General features: G+C 50.0%; 1 protein-coding gene across 1 annotated transcript in view; it reads right to left on the minus strand.

The window, feature by feature from the left end:
• GPC4 (glypican 4) overlaps positions 1–16,479 on the minus strand; it is a 68,055-nt gene extending 51,576 nt beyond the window's left edge. Inside the window, exon 1 of the mRNA XM_074551255.1 lies at positions 16,033–16,479. Within this exon, the coding sequence (XP_074407356.1) occupies positions 16,033–16,393 (361 nt within the window). The 5' untranslated portion in view covers positions 16,394–16,479. The remainder of the gene's footprint in view (positions 1–16,032) is intronic.
• Between the last annotated feature and the right edge of the window lie 3,183 nt (positions 16,480–19,662).

Raw genomic sequence — 19,662 nt, forward strand, 5'->3', positions numbered from 1 at the left:
ACCGCCTCGAGGACCAGAAAGTCTCATTTGCTTAGAAAATAAAACTCAGTCCAAGAGCAGGTCCTGGGCAGACATAAATGAGACTTCAGTTCTAAGTGGAAAGTTTTCCACAAGACATTTTCATAGCAACACGGAGATTGTTTTGGCACCAGAGGGAAGGCAGAGCTGCTCCACAATTCCAGCTCCCTGGTTTTCTCCCCAGTTTAGCTCAGCACAGGATGACCTTCTCAGCCCAGACATGGGCAATGTCCCTTCCACAATGAGCAGTTTGGGGCCAAATATTCCAGCTGAGCAGCTGCACTGCAGAGCAGCTTTCCAGGAGTCTGGAATAATCACTGCCATCACCCCAGAAATGCCTCTCCAGAGCATCACAGCCACAACTCAATTCTGAGGAACCCTGGCTACATCTCAGTACACAGCTGCACACTATGCACACCCGGAAAAGCAGCAAGCTTCTGGAATGCTGCATTTTCCAGCCTTGCCCACAAAGCCACACAAAGGCCTTTCTTGCTTCATCAGTGACCCCAGGGATTGCTGTCAACCCCTTGATCCAGCCTGCCTTCCTGGGAAGAAAGGTGATGCTGCTCTGCCCCAGGTCTTCACTCTGCTGCTCATGACTGTACGAACAGCTGGACCAGAAAGAGCCACCAATTAAAGGGGTTTCAGAAACAATTAGCTCACATCAATCTGATGCAAAGCAGGGTTGGGGAAACAAGCTCAGATGAAGGGCTCTGGAAGGGATAGCCAGCAGAACTTGATCTTGCAGCAGCTCTTGCACTGCAGATGCAGGAACAAGGCACAGATCTGTGCCTCCCAGCTCATCCCTTCCCTCAGTCAGAGCTCCCAGGGGCCAACTGGGACATGCAATAGGCTCTCTGTGGCTATCAGGCTATCTTGGCTTGCCAGGCCATCAGAAGAAAGGCATGGGAAATTAATGAGCAATATGTGATTCTGATATTGCATTGGCCAAAAAAAAAATTTAAAAAATCATACACTGCTGCCTAGAGCAGGACACCACAATTTAATAGGACTTTCCAATTTAAAGGTTAAAAACCTCACACCACGTGTCACTGCAGAAGGCAGGAAAGAACACGCAGCTCAAAGGGGATGCCAGCACTAAAAACGAGGAGGTGGGTCAGGTTTAAATCTAAACAGGCCCACCACACATCCATCCTAGGGCCACTGTTTATAATCAGAGAAAGGCAACTTTATACACAAAGATCACACACTAGTGGTTCCTGGCTGTTCCCAGGGAAAAAAAAGCTGCTTTTCAGCTGAACTTTCCGAGAACTGTTCATGTAAATAAGACAAACCTCCAGAAATGCACATGGTCAAGGCTGAAGCAACACATGGAGAAAGGCAAATAAGCAGCACAACAGGAGGCAGGGGACGTCCAATGCCAAAAACCCAAGGTGCAACTTGCCCAGGACCTTTGAAACTCCCTAAAACTGGGCCACCATACAGAGGGAGGGTGTCAGTGAAAATCCTTCCTCCAGCTAGAGGCACAGCTCCAGATTCAATCCCCCTGAAGGAAAAAAGAAAGGGATGGTACCTGGAGAGGCAAGAGACACCAACCCAAGCACAGGGCAGGACATCTGTCCAGAGATCCCAATAGTGGGGTGACTGCCTCCTCCCCAGGGAGCAGCAGCGCTGGGACAGGAGCACAGCCTGTGCCCCAGTGATGTCCAGAACCATCTCCTACATCTCCCACCTCCCTGCTTTATCTCCCCTCGGACAAAACACCTCAGAGCTAAGACCACAGTGGGGTTTGTAAATAAGATTTTCTAACCTGCAAAACGTGCTTTTAAGCCCTTGACTGCTGCTCCCACCCAGTGTTACTTTTCCAAGAGCCAGGTATCCGTTGCAGAAGCCACCCAGCTCACACAAGCACTGCACTGTGTTCTGCTGGCACAACACGACCTACGTCCAAAAACCCATCCCGCTGCTGAAACAGACTCCCAATGTATTCCCCGGCTGGAGGCAGCAGCCTGCCAGTGTTTGTGGAAAAGGCGAGGCTCAGCAGTTTAACCCACCCCGGGCGAGGAGACAAGGGGGGAGGAAGAGAGGGGAGAAAGGATTAAGATAAGGATATCACAAAATTAGGAATTCCTCCTTCTCCCCCTCTCCACAATGCCCTATCTTGCCCGCTCTCCTTGGGGCAGCTGTGAACACCAGCCTTATCTGCCACAGCTTCACACGGGCACTCCTCCTCCTCCTCACCACAGCACACAGAAATCCCAACATCCCTGCAACAATTCCCAAACCAATTTCTGTGCTGCCACCTTTGTTTGAGCAAATCCCCCCCAGGAGGGACAGCAGCATCTCAGATGACAACAGGAGAATGCAGGAGGCCACTTCAACCTTTGAAAATTAAAACTTTTTGAACTCCCTACCCTCCTCCCAAACACATTTCACAGTGCAAGCATGTGCCTTCTCATTGCTGCTCCACATAGGACATGGCACAGAGTCACATTTTCTTAGGTAATTTGGAAGAATCAAGTCTGGGGGACAGCTCAGCCCTGGTGCTGCACAGACTGTTCACCTGCAGACCCCAGCTTTGATCTCCTCTCGAACAGCAGCTTTGGTGGGATGGGAAAACACACTGGGCTGACAGCACCCAATTGCACCAGGGGACAGTTGCACTGAGGTTTTGCTGGCAGGCAGTGAAGGGGTTTATTCTGTCTCCTTCAGCACAGCCCTGAGCAAGCTGGGGGGAGCAGGGAGTGCAAACAGGACCTTTGCCATCCACCTCCCAGGTGGGACCATTGACATCCACCAGCAGGAAGGCAAACAGCCCTGGCTCTGGGAGCCCCAGGGAGGGATGGCTGATTAGAAGGATGGGATGGATTTACCAGTTGTGTTAGTTTTTAGTCTTTTCTGAAGCAGGAAGAGGAGCTCCCCTCCCTCCCCACAGCCACTGCTGTGCCCTGGCTCCCCCCATCAGCAGAAATACTCTATGAAATAAAGTTTGCAGCTAAAAAAAGCCTGGAGGAGCCATCGGCAGCCCCTGCAATGGGGAGGCTCTGAGCAACCCGCCAGCTACACAGGGAGATCCTGGCAGGGCTGAGACAAGGCTTTGGAATGAGGATTGGTGGCAAATCTGTGGCAAATCCACGTGGGCTGGGTGTCTCCAGTGGGTGACACTGTGCTGTGACCAGAGCAGCTTCCTGGGGATGCACCCAGACCAAACAGGCAAGCAGCACCAGCCAGGGCCCTGCAGCAAAGCTCTGCTGGCCATGCTGGTTCAAAGCCATGTGCCTGGGGCTCAGCCAAGGAGATAAATGCAGGGAGCACAAAGGACACAGAGGGCAGAAAACCAGGAGCCAGAAACTGTCCCATGAGAGACCAAGTGCTGGCCACCACCCCGTCAGTGTTTCTGTGCAAAAGCCAAGACTTACTTTTCTTTCTAAATACTATCCCTCCTGCTTAAAATAGAAAATAAAAAACAATAAAAATAAAGCTCCCTGTCCTCACACCACCAAAGGAAGAGGCAGGAATGGGAAAAGTGTAGCCCTCCAGCCTGGACACCCTTGGACAAAAGTCCAAGCTAACACTTAAGCCTTGAAGCTTCACTTGAGCCCCCCATAAGAAGAAGATTTCCAAGACTGCCACAGGCTCAGGGACAGCTCCCCTCCTGCTCCTGTGCTATTTTCAAACAATGACATTTCTTCCAAAACAAAGTGTTTTGCAATCCTTGAGCAATTCTTTCCTTTTCCAATAAAAAGTGAAATTCTCTTCATTCTCAGCCAGTTGGGACTCTCAACCACAGGCACTGCCACCAGCTCCAAATCCATCCACCCTGCAGATGGCCACGTCAGAGCCCCAGGCTCCTGCACTGCACTGGCTCCAGGCAGGTCTTGCTGCACCACTGCTCACAGAATACTGGGAGAGGTTAAATTTTAACTTGGAACTCCTTCCCTGAACTGCCTGACTTGTCTTCTGAACCTCCCTCCTGTAATTTGAGGGATTTCACTTAATCTATTTAACTTCCAAGTGTGCTCCTTCTGCCATAACTTGTTTCCCCAAAAAGAAATTGCTTAATGTCTTGCAATATTAATATATATATATAACTGAAAATCCATGGAGCTGAATATGACCTATTTCTCATAGCAATATAAGTATTTCCAGGTCCTAGCAAAGGCACAGTAAAAAGTAGCTCTACAGCAAAATGAGACTGAAGCCAATAAAGAGATTTGCTTTGAAAGAAATTAATATGAATCAAATCCAAGGCAGCGGATTTCATGGCACAATCTGCCTATGTTAACTGCCCAGTAGTCTCCCAAACTGCCTGTCCAAAGGCAACACACAGTAAAATTTACATTCTGTGGTCACTCAGACAGACATCTGGTGCAAAGGCTTGCATTTTAAAATAAAAACCCATTGAAAGCTCTTCTAAAGAGCTTTGCAGTTTAAAAACAACACCTAGGAACTATGTGGGACTGAGCAATTTAATCCCAAAAGAAACATGGGCAGTACCAGTGCTCATCCCTGGACCCAGCTGGGAGAACACAAGGGGTTAAACATGTGGTGGGCTCTTGCAGCAGAAGCATGAAGGGCCTATTTAAAAAGAAGAACCAGAAATAAGGAATTTTGCCAGTTTTTACCCCTGATAAATCCACATTCCAGTCTGTCAGCTATCTTGTTATCCCCAGAGCTGCTGAAGTGTCTTTGGCTGTAACTATGCATGACTCCAGCTTTGAGTAATGGAAATAAAGTATGTGCATTGCGACTGCAGCGTTCCTTCTCCAACCCCAGAAAAAGAAAGGCAGAGCAGGAGGAGATCCTAGGGAAGCTCAGGAATTTTGTACAGAGAAGCTGGAAAGCTGTTCACACCCTACATCAGCTGCCCACTGCACCAAACCCGCCTGGGGAGAGATGCCTACAGCTTGTAGAGGAGATGCCAAGTTTTAGCCTAACACAGCAGCTCGTACTGTCTGCAATAACAAACAAATAAATACTCTTCCAGATTCACAAGTCCAGTTTAGCTGGCAATTCATAGTCAGCAAACATTTGGAAGCAGTATTGTAAAATTAAACAAAGCTATCATTTACAGGAAACCCTGCCTCGAGTACAAATTATAGAGTTGTTAAGTTTATCTGGGAATGCCTTGCCCCTGAGTGCTGTATAATTATTCCTAAATCTTTCAGGCAAGAATGCAAATATTTTCAAGCCGTAATTCATTGACAAGGAGGAAGTCTCATTTAACCTTTTGTGCATATTTTGATACCTAGAAATTAACCCCTACTGTCCACAACTATTTTCCAGGATCCTACTGAGCCAGTTGGGCAGTAAGTGGACCCACAGCCCTTGTTTTGGCCAGGCTGGACAGGAGCACCAGGCTCACCTGGCATCCTTGCCTGCTCCCAAACTGCCTCTACAGCAGCTTCAGGGCTGGTTTGGAGCAGCCCTGTGCCAGCCAGGCTGCTCCACTCACAGAGCCTTCCCCAGAAGGAAGGCTGCTGAAAAGACTGGCTGTTCTTACAGGAGTTACAGCAAGGAGAGGTATAAAGGAGCCTTTAGTAATGCAGAGAGCTGAGTTATGTGGAGTTTTCACCAGCGAGGCGCCTGCACCACGATCCCCTTGGTGGGCTGGATTCAACAGGGCTGAGCAGCCCTGAGCCCCATCTCTTCCAGCCTCCTCTACCCACCAAGCCACAGCTCTTCAGCCAGCCCCAATTAACTCATGTTGATTAGCAGAAGCCACATGGCCAAAAGCAGTCAGACCTTTCCCAGCCCCACATGAAAGTGTTTTGTTTTGGAAAGAAGGCGGCCAACTCATCCTCTGCTCAGGACCCTCCAGCATCCAGACCTTAATCTACCAGTGCCAACAAACTGAGATATATATCTAAAGAAACAGTCACTTGCAGCCGAAGGGGAGAGGGCATGCATCCCCCAGGACAGCTGCAAAGCCACACACACAGACACCACACTCCCCATGCACCCCTGGGTGAGCACCCACTGCTCCATGGGGACCCATTCTGCTCCAGCCCAGTGCTCAGGCTCAGCCACGTCCTCCAGCTCTGAGACCCTCCTGCACCCACTACTGTGCTACAAAGGAAAAAAACCCACCCAACCAAACAGCCAGCTTACCTTTTCAAAGGCAGCACTCACGCTATTGTGTTTTCCTCCGAGTGACATGATTAATTCAGAAGAGCACAGCAATGGGTGTCATCCCCTGGTGCTCACAGCAGCTCCTGGGCACAGCAGCTGGGCTGGAGCACCCATTTCCCAGCTGGGTGCTGCAGGAGGCAGGAACCTGCAGCTGGGAGCATCGCCACTGTTCTCAGTTACTCAGACATGGAATGCTAACAAGGTTAGGCTGCAGCAGTGACAGACCAACATCCATGATGGACATCCACTGTCACAGATCAGGGCTTCTGACATGGTGGAAGTGGGAGACAAAAAGACCTGGCTTCTTCCCCTGAGTGGAAGCAGGTCACTGTATTCCCTCCCTCGCAAGCAGGTAAGCCCAAGAGTTTTCAGAACGAAGATGAGAAAACCTCACGCAAAATGGATTTAAACTCAACTCTGTTAAGATGCCAGGATGCTCCAAACCACCACCTGGGTCCCAGCAGTACAAAACCTCTTCAGCCCCTCTCCTTTCCAGTGAGCAGCTGTGAGCTTTCTTCCATGCCTGGAGCCGGCGAAGAGAGGCCAGGCAGGCACAGAGCCCTTGCACTCCCTCCTCATCCCACTGCCATGCTCGGGGAGCATGTAAAACCAAACCAGCGAGCATTGCACTGGAAGAAAGCAATCTCATTATGAGAGCTAATGAAAGCGAACCACAATTATTATGTAAACAGCGCTGAATCATTAGCAGACGCTATTAAAGCCATTTTTCCCCCCACCGAGAAGAAAAGCATATTGCCCTATAGCACCCTCAGTTCTGTCTCTAAACGGAGCCAAAACTCAGGGGGAAGCCTGTTTGTTTTCCTCCAGTCCAAACTAAACCAGCAGCACAGCTCTGACCCCTGATCTGCACGCCGGGTGTTTGCCAGCTGCTCCCAGTGCCTCTGCCCAGGCAAAGGGGCACTGCTGCCTCTCTGCCTTGGCTCACCAGGCATCCTGTGCTCCCCCAGGACTGCTGGCCACCACACTTTAGAAACCCCAAGGTTGGCAGGTACACAAAAAAGAAAAAAACATCCAGCCCGCACTATTCAGAGCAAAGGCAAAGCCTGCCTGGGTGCCCATAGCTGGCAAGGGATTGATTTTCCATCAGGCTTGTAACTGTGCCCGTTCCTTTGATCACATAAATGCTCTGTGCCTCCCATGGGAATGGGCCAAGGAGAGTCAAGGATGGTGCAGGAGGTTATTTATCCCCCTTACTGCATGGCTCTCCCTATCACTAATTTCTTTCCAATAGCAGCATTCACCACAACTGAGTGAAGCTGCTTGCCCTTTAATCTTCCATGGGGCAAAGTTACCTTTAAAACAAACAAACAAGCCAGCTCCCTTACACAGAGGACACTGCCAGCCAGTTGGCTATAAAGACGCTCAAACAAGATCCTCATGTTTGTAGGAGAAGCAAAACAGCATTTCAGCCCAGTAAAAATCCTGTCTCCATCTTTATGTTCCAAGAATGTTGAATCGAAACAGGCTCAACTCTTTAAAAAGAGAAGAGTACAAAGAAGCAAAAAGTTTGTATTAAAACCCATGTAATCTTTTTTAAACACCATTATTAGAACCTGTAGTACCAGCCAAGAGTGATTTATCAACCCCTGTCATCACAGCCTGCAACACAGAGCTTTTTATACCAAACTGTCAATGCTACAAAGCTAAAGCCCCAGCTCATAATTTCTTAAAGCTGGTCCTGTGCTGCCAGCAAATCCCCTAAACCCTGGGATCTGGGGGTCCAGGGCACTGCTGCTCCTCCATCAGTGCCATGCAGAGCGATGTGACCCAACCCAGAGCATCCAGCACAGGTTCTGCACTGTGCTCCCGAGCATGAGGATGTTGTAAGTCACTGTAGGTAAACAAATTACCCAGGGCTATTTCAGCTTCTTTCAAAAGGAAAGTCAACGGGCCATAAAGGCTTTAACTGCATTTTCCGATGGACCTTGAGGTGCCTGGTTTTCACAAGGCAAGCGGTCAGAGCTCTCTGAAAACCAGACACCCTGACATTTGGGGTTTTCCTGTGAAGTTGTTACTCTAACACACCCCAAATCACCAGTAATTTCTAGAATAGCAATACAAACCACAAGAGGTTAAACTGACTGCACATTACTTAAACTAACCTAAGGGTGACCCCTGGAAAGGAACAGCTATTGGATGTTGTGGTTCTGTAGAAACTCAATTACCAAAGCCAATTTCCTATGAGCATTTTTAAAAAAGGAAAAAGAAGGAAAAAAAAAGGCAGCAACAATGCTGACAATGTGTAAGGGCCACATATTTTCACCTCCTGAAAGCTGCAGCCTCGCCTGTATAAGAACTGCTCCTATTCCCACAAAAATGTTCAAACATATTTTAAACATTTCATCATTGTTTGCTCCCATCTGAATTTGCTTAAAATCCAGACAATTCTCAGCTTCTAAATTGGAAACATTAAGAGAAATACTCCTTCAAAATCCTTTGCTCAGGGTAGCCCCTCTCCACCATCCACGTACCTTTCCAAAACCAAAGCTTGCAGAGAGAGAAGTGCCTCACAGGGAACTCCCACAAATCCAAGGCCATCAGCCACTAGCTGTGTAAGCCACAGAAAATATGAGTAGAAAGGCAGGAAACCAACAGATTTTATTTCTCTGCTTAGAAGATGGAAAACAAAAAAGTATTTCTAAGAATGTTTTCTGGGAGGTGGGGAATCTGGCAATGCTTTACATTGGGAAAGAGGTTACTATAGTTCTAATTTCACATTAAAATCAACACTAAGTAGCCCTTAATTGAAATTGATCCCACCAGGTGGTATCCCCACACACACTTCTTGAGCGCCATCTCCATCCTTTCAAGCACTTTGCCAGTGAGGTGATGCACTGCTGCCCTTGAGGAACATCACCCCATTCCACCTCCCTCGTCTGCCAGGACCCACAGACACATGAGAGGTGACAGACAGCAAGACGCAAACTAGCAGGGAAGGCGATTGTGCCAACCATGGCCATTTTCAAACAGAAAACACCAGCCTAAGAAAACTACCACAGCTATATCCTCACGGGGCAAGGCCTGCTAACAGCCCACACGGCTGCCACCAGCTCTGCACACAAAGCCTCCAACACTTTCTCACCAGGTTCCCTCTTCCCAACATGCTATTTTTATCTGAGCACCTTTCCCGGACCAGAAGGATGTAAACAAGAAGAAAATTCTCTGGCACAAACATGGTGCTACAGCCACAGCCTCTGCAGACTGCATGGGCAAAGAAAAACATAAAAATCTCTCCTAGAAAAGCAAAAATAGTTTCATGAAACACTTCTTCAGCAAACCAGAAAGCAGGTAAGACGGGCTACAACAAAGTAGTAATCTCTTTTAATTAAAAAACTTGGCAATTAAAAAAAAGAATACACACAGCAGCTTTCTTCCTGAGATGCACCAACCCCAGTGAAGAGCACCAACTGCACCTTTCAGGGCACCAGAGGGGTTTGCCATGGGGCATCCTGGAGCACACAAGGTAATTTAGGGAACAAGAGGGAAACTTACTGGGTCCTCACATTGCTTAGCAATGGGAGAAGGAAGTTATCTTCATAATCTCAAAAGAAAGAGAAAGCAGGAGGAATGTGAGGAATGCAAGGAGGTTATTGCCCGGGAGAATGGGACTGGCAGCTCACTCTCAGCCTGGCTGCCGGCGAGGAGGCACATCCTGACCTCTGTGGCTAGCAAGAATGTCCATCCCCCACCAAAAAAAAAAAAAAAAGGCAGAACAAAAGCAAGTAGTAAAGAATTTTGCAGAATACTGAATAATTCTGATGCTCTATCCTGGTGCTGCCCAAAGCTGCAGGAGATGTCAAGGACTGAGCCTGTGCAACTCAACACACATGCACATCCACAGAAGTCCCTGGTGAGTCCATGGGAATGGCCATGTGTGAACAGAAGATGAGAACCACACATCTGACATCTCTTGAGGACTGGCTGTCCTTCCCAGCCATGCAGCTTCCAGGATTGGCAACAAATTGCACAGAGCCAGGACAGTGGGATCTGCACAAGCCACCATCCAACACCAAGAGCAGGCTAAGGCATCACAGACCTCACCACAGACATCACCACCTCAAGGAACTGGGACCTTTCCAGCCTGCTGACAGAGGTCCCAGCCCTACTGCACCTCCAAGACAGAAAATGCTCATCTGGAACCTTCTCCCATCAGAGCCATCTCACACAAACAGCAGTGATGCTCCATCCTGAACTTCCTTGGCTCCACAGGTACCAAGGAAATACCGTGGCAGAGGGGAGATGCAGAGACCCAAAACAGCGCCTTGCTGTCGTGTTGGCTGTGCTCTGCTGCTGTTTCAGTATGAATAAAAAGCCTGTTGACATACGAAAGCCACAGAAAATCTCCCTGAAACTACAAAACAGTACTGAAAACATTGTGCAGCTCAGGCCTTCTGCACAATGTACACACGCCTATTCAGCCTCTTAAAAAACAGCTACATGTCTAAGGAAACATCTGATAATTAAGGCAATTTTAACAATAGATAATAATTTGACTATGAATTGTATGGAATGTAATGACTGCTTATTCTGGCAGAAAAAACAGAACTTTCTATGAAGTGCCTGCCAAGGAAAACGATACTCCCACTCAGCCCGGACCACTGCGAGCAGTTGCTGCTAACCACATGCTTCGCGCTGCCGGCTGCTAGGACACGGAGCGCCGCTGCAGCCGAACAAAACCCCGAGCTGCACATTCGCAGAGAGAGGGAGGGAAAGAGAGAAAGGGAAGGAAAGCGCGTCCCGGCGAGCGGCGGCCGGAGCCGGGCTCGGAGCCGTGACTCAGCCGGGAGCCGCCGCCAGGCCCCGCCAGGCCCGGCCGCGCCGCCAGCGCTCCTCGGTGGCCTGCGGGCAACTCGCACGCTGCCAGCTCCCCCCTCCCTCCCTCCCGCCGCTTCCAGTTGTTAAATGACATTAGAGAAGGCTAAAAATACTTCAAGCGATTCTCTCGGTCAGTTTTCCGTGCCAGCCCAACTTGTGAAGGCCGAGGGGATGTTCTCTCCAGTGGTCATTTTCAGGTAATCAGGAGAAAATCCTGCCCACCAAGGACCACTGCCTTCGTCGGACAGGAATCATGGCAAGTAGGTACAGCTGGAGGCCAGGTCACTGCACACTTTCAAACAGACCTCAAGGATGACCAGGTGTTATCTGGTACTTCTCACAGCACAGCAAGTCCAGAGCTGCCTCTGCAAACCGACTCAACAGTGCCAGACAGGCGAGAAACACCGGCCTGGAGGGGATCCAGAAAGCCTTTCTCAGTTGGAAGAGGCCACATGGAAGAGAAGCATGTGAAAAACTAAAGAAGCATTTGCTGAACTTGACATGTAAAACAATGGGCTGCTTTTGGCTGGAGTAGAGTTAATTTTCTTCACAGTGGTTAGTATGGGACTGTGTTCTGGATTTGTGCTGAGCAGAGGGTTGATAATACGGAAAAGTTTTTGTTATTGCTGAGCTGGGATTACACACAGCCAAAGTATTTTCTGCTGCTTGTACTGATACGCTGGCGAGGAAGTTGGAGGAAGAGACACAGCTGGGACAGGTGACCCCAAGTGACCAAAGAGAGATTCCAGACCATATGACATCATGGCCATATACAAAGTGGGGGAAGAAGGAGAAAGGGGAGGACATTTGGAGTGATGGTGTTTGTCTTCCCAAGTCACTGTTACATGTGATGGGGCCCTGCTTTCCTGGGATGGCTGAACACCTGCCTGCCCAGGGAAACACTGAATTCCTGGCTTTGCTTGCATGCTCAGCTTTTGCTTTCCCTGGTGAACTGGATTCTTCTCAACCCACAAGCTTCCTACCATTTACCCTTTTGGTCCTCTCCCTAATCCTTTTGGTAGGGTAGGGAAGTGAACGAGTGCCTGTGTGAGGCTTGGTTGCTGGCTGGGGTTAAACCCCAACAAACAGCAATGCAAACAAATCCTCACTGACCAAGGGCAGGACTCAAGGACAGAGCACCTACTGACAGCCATAAATACAGTGGGGACAAGTGAGCAGCAGGACATCAGTGCACACCCGCCCACAGTTACTTTGGGCAAAGTCCAAAAATCAAGGGTCAACCGATTTCCTCTGCCATGGAGAAAGAACTGCTCTCACAAATAAATGCAGCTATTCAATTAATTTGGTTTAAATAGAGATTAATTACACTGAACACTTCACTAAGACTGAACAGAGTGCTGCTTGCATCCAGCTCCCTAAGGCAGGCTCCAGGTTTGCTCTGTGCTCTCCAGCACTGCCAGGAGAGCAGGGATGACACTGCTGAAGGAATTTTGGCAGTTAACTGGCTACATTTTCCACCAACAAGTAAGACGGTTTTGGGGGTTTTTTTCTCCTTTTCAATCCAGGAAAAGAAACATCTAGTTCTTCCAATTAGCAGGAAAAGGGAAGGAATTTCCGTCTGTTTAACACCTGAGGGCAAGAAGCAGCCTTTTGAAAGAAAGGTTGGGGTGGGGGTTTTTTGTTTTTTAAATCACAGCCACCTACTGTGGGTCTCCAGATGCCACCGCATCAGCTCACTTTGCATTTCATTCTGCAGCCCCTCCAGACCAACCAGGGTAAGCAGCCCCTTCAGAAGGTCATTTCGGGGTGTTTTGCCCTATCAGGACAGCTTGGAGACACCTGGAATCCATAAGGAACATTCTGGGTAGAGTTTGAACAAAGTCAGTGGCTCCAGGACCCAGAACTTCCCAAGATGTGACATGTCCTTGGAGAACTGTCAAAGTCATCTTAAAAGCAGTTAGAGGCTGGTGCTCTGCCCACACCACCTACTATCTGCAGGCTATCAAGAGTCAGGTTTCACAAACCAACCATGTAGACATCAGGTCTAGAGACACTGACCTCTCCAGCAAGAGCAAGATTGCATCTCAGCACTGCCAGGAGCTTTGCCACACACACATCTGGGGCTGGAGGGGCAGCAGCCACTGAGGAACACTCCAAAGCAGCACCAAAGGGCCATGGGTTATGAAAAGCTTCCACACAGATTTATAGCAGTAGTCAGTGTTTATACCTCTAACACCAATGAGACATAAAAGGAAACAAGTTCTCTATGTCCCACAACACAAATAACCCATTTTACACCTCTTATCAAGCAAGCAGTGAGTTGACCAGCTGTGCACTTCTTTCAGAAATGCCTAGGTACTTCAGCAAGATATAACCTGCTATTTATGCATACTCTAATTAGGTCCTAAACCTCATCTAAATAAGTATTAAAGTGAACTCCTGGGTAATTATGGTGAAGGAGCAGCCTTTTAATGCCACTGAAATAGCAATGATACAGATAAAACGCCTGCTGGAATGGGCATTTCCTTGAAAGAAAAAATTTTGCATATGTGCTGCTCCAGAAGAAAATAATGTGGCCAAAAAATCCATGTGAGATGCTATAAAACACCAAATGACTCCCATGGCCTTCCAGTGAGGATGAGTTTCACTTGATGTCACACAGCCCAGTGCAGGGACACATTTGCCTGCACAGCTGCTTCACTTTACAATCCAAGGCCAACATTTTGTAGGATCAGTAATCCCCAACAGCAAAGAAATCACTACACTTACAGAAACAAATCTGCCACAGCTTTCAGGACACCTTTTCACAAACATGCTAGGAAGTTTCTGTCAGCACTGTGATCTAAACTTGCTAAGAGAATGTGAGAATAAAGCATAATCTATCAAATCAGTACAAAAATCTAACAAAGAAGTTGGTGCACTTCAGACATGAACAGCCATGTGTCCACACATCATTCCATCAGTGTTCACGTGTCCACACGTGATTCCATGCAGCCCACTGAGGTCTCCCCAAGCTGTCCTCCACCAGTTTAGTGAGCAGAGAGGTGCCACCAAGCAGAATTCACCAGTTTCCACCACCACCCCGGTGGGACAGTTGGCCAGGCACACGGCTCATTCCCTCACACACATTTATCTTGTTCCCACCGATAGCCAGGCGCCCAGGTAACGGCCTGTCCAAACCACTCACTCTCCCGATGGAAAACACGCCACTTATCACCTGAAACACCATCTGGAATCAAAGCTTTGGCAAGTGCCCCTGCTCTGGAGACACAATACACACCACAGACCTCTCACCCTGGTGCCAGACCTCAGCCTCCAGCTTTATCACCCGGCCCATGGGACTGCAGAGCCCTGTGCTGATGCCACAGGTGAAGTTCTCCACTCTGAGAGAGCTCAGCACCAGCAGTGGGACTGGACTGGTGGTTCCATCTGCCTGCACCAGCTGAGCAGCACGAGGGGAGATCTGCAGCCTCCAAACACAACCCACGCCAAAACCACATGAATTCACAGGGGGAACGTGAAACTGCAGCAGGTGTAGCACCCCACTCTCCAGGTTTAATTTTAAATTCAGCCACACTTGAGGTACACCACACTTTAAAGCTGTACACAGCACGCCTCCTTTAAAGACTTCCCACCCTTTCTGAAATACCCTGCACAGCAGGATTACATTTAAAACACAACTCTGCAGGACCTGTTGCTTTCCAAGCAAGGCCAGACACAGACTCCCTGTGCCCCTGGAACAGCAACATAACCCAGGCAATACTTTCAGCATGTCACTGCAGAAAGCCCTTCTTTTGTCAAATAATCTTACCTTGCTCATCACTTTTCTCAAACAGACAACAGCTTTGGAGCTTCAAATGGAAGCCCTGTCAGCATGATCTACTCCTGACATTCTCCAAAGCCCACCAAGTCATCTTAAACAATAATATATAAAATAAGGACTAGGTCAAACCTTCCCAGTACTGGGCTTAAGGGGAAGTCTGCTCACGTTCTGATCCTGCACTGATGAGGGCTGGACTCAAATGCAAGACTATTTATTAGAGACCATTTTACAAAGCAGGCAGAGTGAAGGGGCGAGAGTATTTTAACTGCAACCAGTCAGACGTTTCTCATTAAAATATTTCTTGGAGAAGTAAACGGGCCTGCAATTTTATTCAAACAGATGTAGGCTAAATGCATATCATTAGTCTGACAATACAAAAGCACAAGCGAGTGAAATGATTTTAATTTTGTCAGTGAAAAGGATAATGTATGCATATCTGGAGGGCACACCAATGGTAAAGATTACCCCCAGCTTCTATCTGAGCCGTCTAAAGGTATTTACTTGGGGTCTGTCTGTGTTGTGACAGTGTCCCAGACCGAAATGAATGCCTCCAACACTCCACATTTTTGAGCCATTCAGTCATGCATTTTTGTTATTGTTGAAAGTAGTGCGAAATTGCAGTGCATGAGCTGGAGTCCTTGGTGGTCTCCGAGGATTCCAGCTAAAAAGGCACTTCCTTTGTTCCGCGGAGAATGCGGTCCAGTAGGTCATTCAGAAGGGGAAATAAAAGCAGCGGCCCTGGGAGGGAGATGAAGGATGAAACAAAAAGAATAAAATGTTTTGGGTGTGAGCACATTAGCTACCATTTCCTACTGCTGCTGGCTGCGAGCACTCCTGTCCCCGGGATGCGCAAGTACCTCGGGACGAAGGCTGAGGGAAGGAAGAAAGAAAGAAAAAGGGGGAAAGAAAAAAAAAAAAAGAAAAGAAAAGAAAAAAAAGGAGCCATGTCTCAGTCCCTCCGCTAGCAGCCGCCGGGCACCGGGGCGGGACGGGCCGCCCGCTCCCCGCCGGGCGAGCGGCGACCCAAGGGCAGGAGCGCCCGCGCCGCCGAGCCGGGAGCGGGGCCGGCAACAGGCGCGGTCCCGCCCGGCACGACCCGGCCCGGCCCGGGGGACGGGCAGCCGGGACTGCACCGGGACCCTCCGCGCGGGATGGGCGCCGAGCTGCGCGGGGCCGAACCGAGCCGCGCCGAGCCGGGCAGCGCGCCCCGAGCCGAGCCCGGCGGGAGACGGGCGCGCACCCCGCGCTCCGCGGGGCCGGGCCGAGCGCGCACAAAGGCGGCGGCGACGATCGCGACTCACCGCTGATCTCGTGGCTGGGCGCCTCGCTCTGGCTGAAGCCCTTGGCGGCGTAGAGCCTCCGCACTTCGGAGCAACTTTTGGCGCGGGGCTCGGCGGCCAGCAGCAGCGGCAGGCTGAGGGCGGCCAGCGCGCACAGGAGGGGCGGCAGGCAGCAGCCCCGCCGCGGCATGGTGCGGGCGGGCAGGGGCCGCCGCGGCCGGGCGAGCGCGCCCCGAGGCTGGAGCCGGCGCTCCGCCGAGCCTGCCCCGCCGCGCCCCGCGGCAGCCGCGCCCGCTGCCCTGCGCCCCGCTCCGCTGCGGCTCCGCTCCGCTGGCCCGGCGTGCGGCGGCGCTCCGCGAACTTGGCCCGGCAGGAAGCACATGGGGTGGTGGTGGAGGAGGAGGAGGAGGTGGAGGGAGGCGGGGAGGGCGGCAGCCAAGCAGGATCGCGCAGGGCCGGGACAAGCCTCTGCAGCCCCCGGGAAAATCAGGAGCTGGGATCCGCCCGCCCAGCGAGGCGGAGCGGAGCCCGGGGCTGGCCGGCCCCGCGCGGGCGCTCCCTCCCGCGGAGAGCCCCGGCGCTGCCCCGCACGGGCACCCCGGCACGGGCACCCCCGGCACGGGAACCTCCGCCTCAGCCCGGCTGGCAGCGCTGGCAGCCTCAGGAGCTCCCACCCGGCACCCCCGCTCCCGCCCAGGCCAGCTCCGAAGTGCCCCCCGAGGGAAAGGGAGAGATTCCCTCTGTGCTGTGCTCTGCCTCCTGAACTGGAGCTGTAGATGGTGCAGCTCTGCCCCAGGTTTAATAGGTTCACTAGGCTGATGAATTTTGACATCGCTGTGACAGGTCTGAACTATGTGTATGAAAGGCTTGTCAAAACCGACATTTTTCCACCAATCTTCTGTTTCCAAGAATTTAGCAGGGCAAAGGCCTCAGAACACTGACATCAAGGTGCGTCAGTCACTCTCTTTCATAGCCCAGCCCAGCACACAGACACATGCACAGATGTAAAGAAGCCCTGCTGAACCCTTGGACCAGAGTCCAACAGTTGCTCCTTACTTCAGTTTACTGAAAAATCACAGACACAGTATTGCAAGAATGACAGGCATTGTCATCATTTCCCAAGGCTGCAATGTCCCTTAAAGGGTCTGCTCAACCCTTGCTCCCTGTCTGTCATGGTGAGGTCTCCATGTCCTTGTCCCCTGGGTGTGGGGGCTGCATGGGGAGCTCTGTCCTGATGCACTGTCTGTGCTCAGTGCTGTGTCTCAGCACAGATCCATTTGCCCCAGGACAGTGTCATGGCCTGGTGATAGCATCATTTAAGAAAAATAAATGTGCAGCATTTACAATACAGTGCTCCTCTATGAGCTTCATTTCTCTCATTGCCACAGTGGGGAAGGAAAGGCTGAAACAACAGCAAAGGAAGTTGCCAGCTTCACCCTCTTGCTCCCAAGCTTTTGCTACCAAAAGTCCGGGTGGATCAGGGGGAAAGGTTCCTGTCTTTATTTCCCCTGTGAGTGCAAAGCACAGCCATGCTGCCCTGCCAGGCACTTCTCCTAGGAACGAGAGGCTCATCCAGCTCTGAGCTTTCCAGTGGCGACGCTGGCAGCTCACCACAGCCTTGGGGCAGCACAGGCTGCTGCAGTCACAAGTCACACCAAAAGCAGGGGAAAAGCACATTACCACAGCCCAGCCTGCACCAGCCACAATGGAGAGCCTCGTGCTGCAGCAGGGCTTCCCTCTGTCTGGGTGCAGGGAGCATCCCCTGGCTGCACAGAAAACGGGCCCCACCATCCCCAGGGCAAATTAAATAAAAGGAATTTGCTTTATCATGGTTTAAAAAGTCTCCACCAGCCATCCTGATGGAAGGGGGTGCAGGGATCTCAGTCATCCTGCCATGCACTGGGGCCACTCTCACTAAGCTGGTGAGACAAGCCAGGCCAGAAGTTCTCATGAAGTTATAAAGTGTCCTGAGAGAGAATAATCCTCTAGGATCTGGCCCTGCAATGTATGACTGAGTTCTGGTTTTCAAAGCACTACCTCACCCTCCCAGCCTTTATTTGAAGAGACAATGTGAATTTTAAAGAGAACTCAGCAGGGAGCACTGCATTTTTTATTCCAAAGTGAGAGAGAAAACGAGAGTGAGAAAGTCTGTGGGGTTAGAGACAGCTTGCCATTTGTTGTTTCTCATAATCCCATACCTCGGTGGGATTTAAGAAACCTCCTGAAAAACACGGAGGGTTTTGTCAAATACTTGCTCAAGTAGTTAAATCAAAGGCTGAGGCAAAACAATGGAACTGCCTGAAAATTTTCATGAAAAACTCTTTTTCTTTTTTAAGGAATGGAAAAGTAGCCTCTCTCAAAAGGGAATTTTTTTTCTCTGAGTTTTTTGCTTTCTCCAGCATTTTTGCACATCTGACAGACCCTCCCCAGCCCCCTCACCCCAAACTGCTCGAGCAATTTCCCTTTCCCAGGAGAAAAAAGATGGAGAAAAGCAGAGGAAAAACCTCATGGTTTAGTTTTAAAAAGACAGAAAACTCCTGACTTTGCATGTCCCCCAAAACTCTTTTCTCTCCATTGGGATTCCTGTCCCCAGACTCTGTGTTTCTTTTCCAGCCCTGTCTCAAGGCTTGGATGAAGGATGCTCCTCCATCCTGGGTTCATGTCCCCATCTCCCCTACCTGGCAGAATGCTGCCTGCTAAACTTCCAAAGCTGTTTCATCTCCACCTGCTCACACTCAGCTGTGAGTCTCCTCTCTTATTTGGGGGGATCCCAAAAATTGCAGCCCTGCCAGCTTTTCAGAGAGAAGGAACAGCAGGGAAGGAAAGCCAGAGAAGTTATGTTTCTCCACAGTTTCTTTTTACCTTCCTCTCATGTGCTACCTCTCCTGCCCAAGCCTTCATCCACACAGCAAAGTTAGCTTGGTTTAATTAAAGCCACTTTGAATCCACTCTAAAGGAATCAGCCCAAACCCTCTATGGGGGTGTGGTTAAATCACAATAAATCTTATTGGTATCAGCTGAGCCCACTGGCTTACACTAAAAACTGGTACAAATAATTGCCAACTGCACAGGATTCCCAGGATGAGTTGTAACTTCAAGTTGGCAGGAGTAGAGCAGTTCTCTAGCCCTGGCAAATCTTGGCAACAGAGAGGAACACCAAGCCTGGCTGCAGCACCAGTTACATTCAAAAATCCCTCTGGAGTTACATGAGGGCTTAAGCTTTTGGTCTGATTTAATTCTGGTCCTGGCCATAGATCTGCCACAACCCTGCAGTGTTTCCAGTCATTTTTCAGGGAATTTACTGGGATAAAGATTTCAGATGTAGCTGTTTAGGAAAACCTGGCTGAGTGCTATCCTTGGCCTGGCTATCATTAAGGATGATTAAATCTTACACTCTGGTAGGAAAGTCTGGGCCACAAGGAGGTCAGAAAGTGTTGAAAGGGAACTGGACAAACATGTCCTCCCAGCTCCAGCTCATCAGCAGGAGATGGCTCGGGGTAAACCCAAACCAGGCGAGCTCCTGGGGCAGAGCAGCCAGGCTGGAATGAGGGATGCTCCAGTGGAAACACTCTCCTTTGATAAAACCCCAGATACCACAAATTTAGGGATGTTTAATCCAGGGCATCTGTCATGAGGATGGGGGATCCTGCT

This window comes from Zonotrichia albicollis, chromosome 14 (genome assembly GCF_047830755.1).
Source record: "Zonotrichia albicollis isolate bZonAlb1 chromosome 14, bZonAlb1.hap1, whole genome shotgun sequence".
NCBI lineage: Eukaryota > Metazoa > Chordata > Aves > Passeriformes > Passerellidae > Zonotrichia > Zonotrichia albicollis.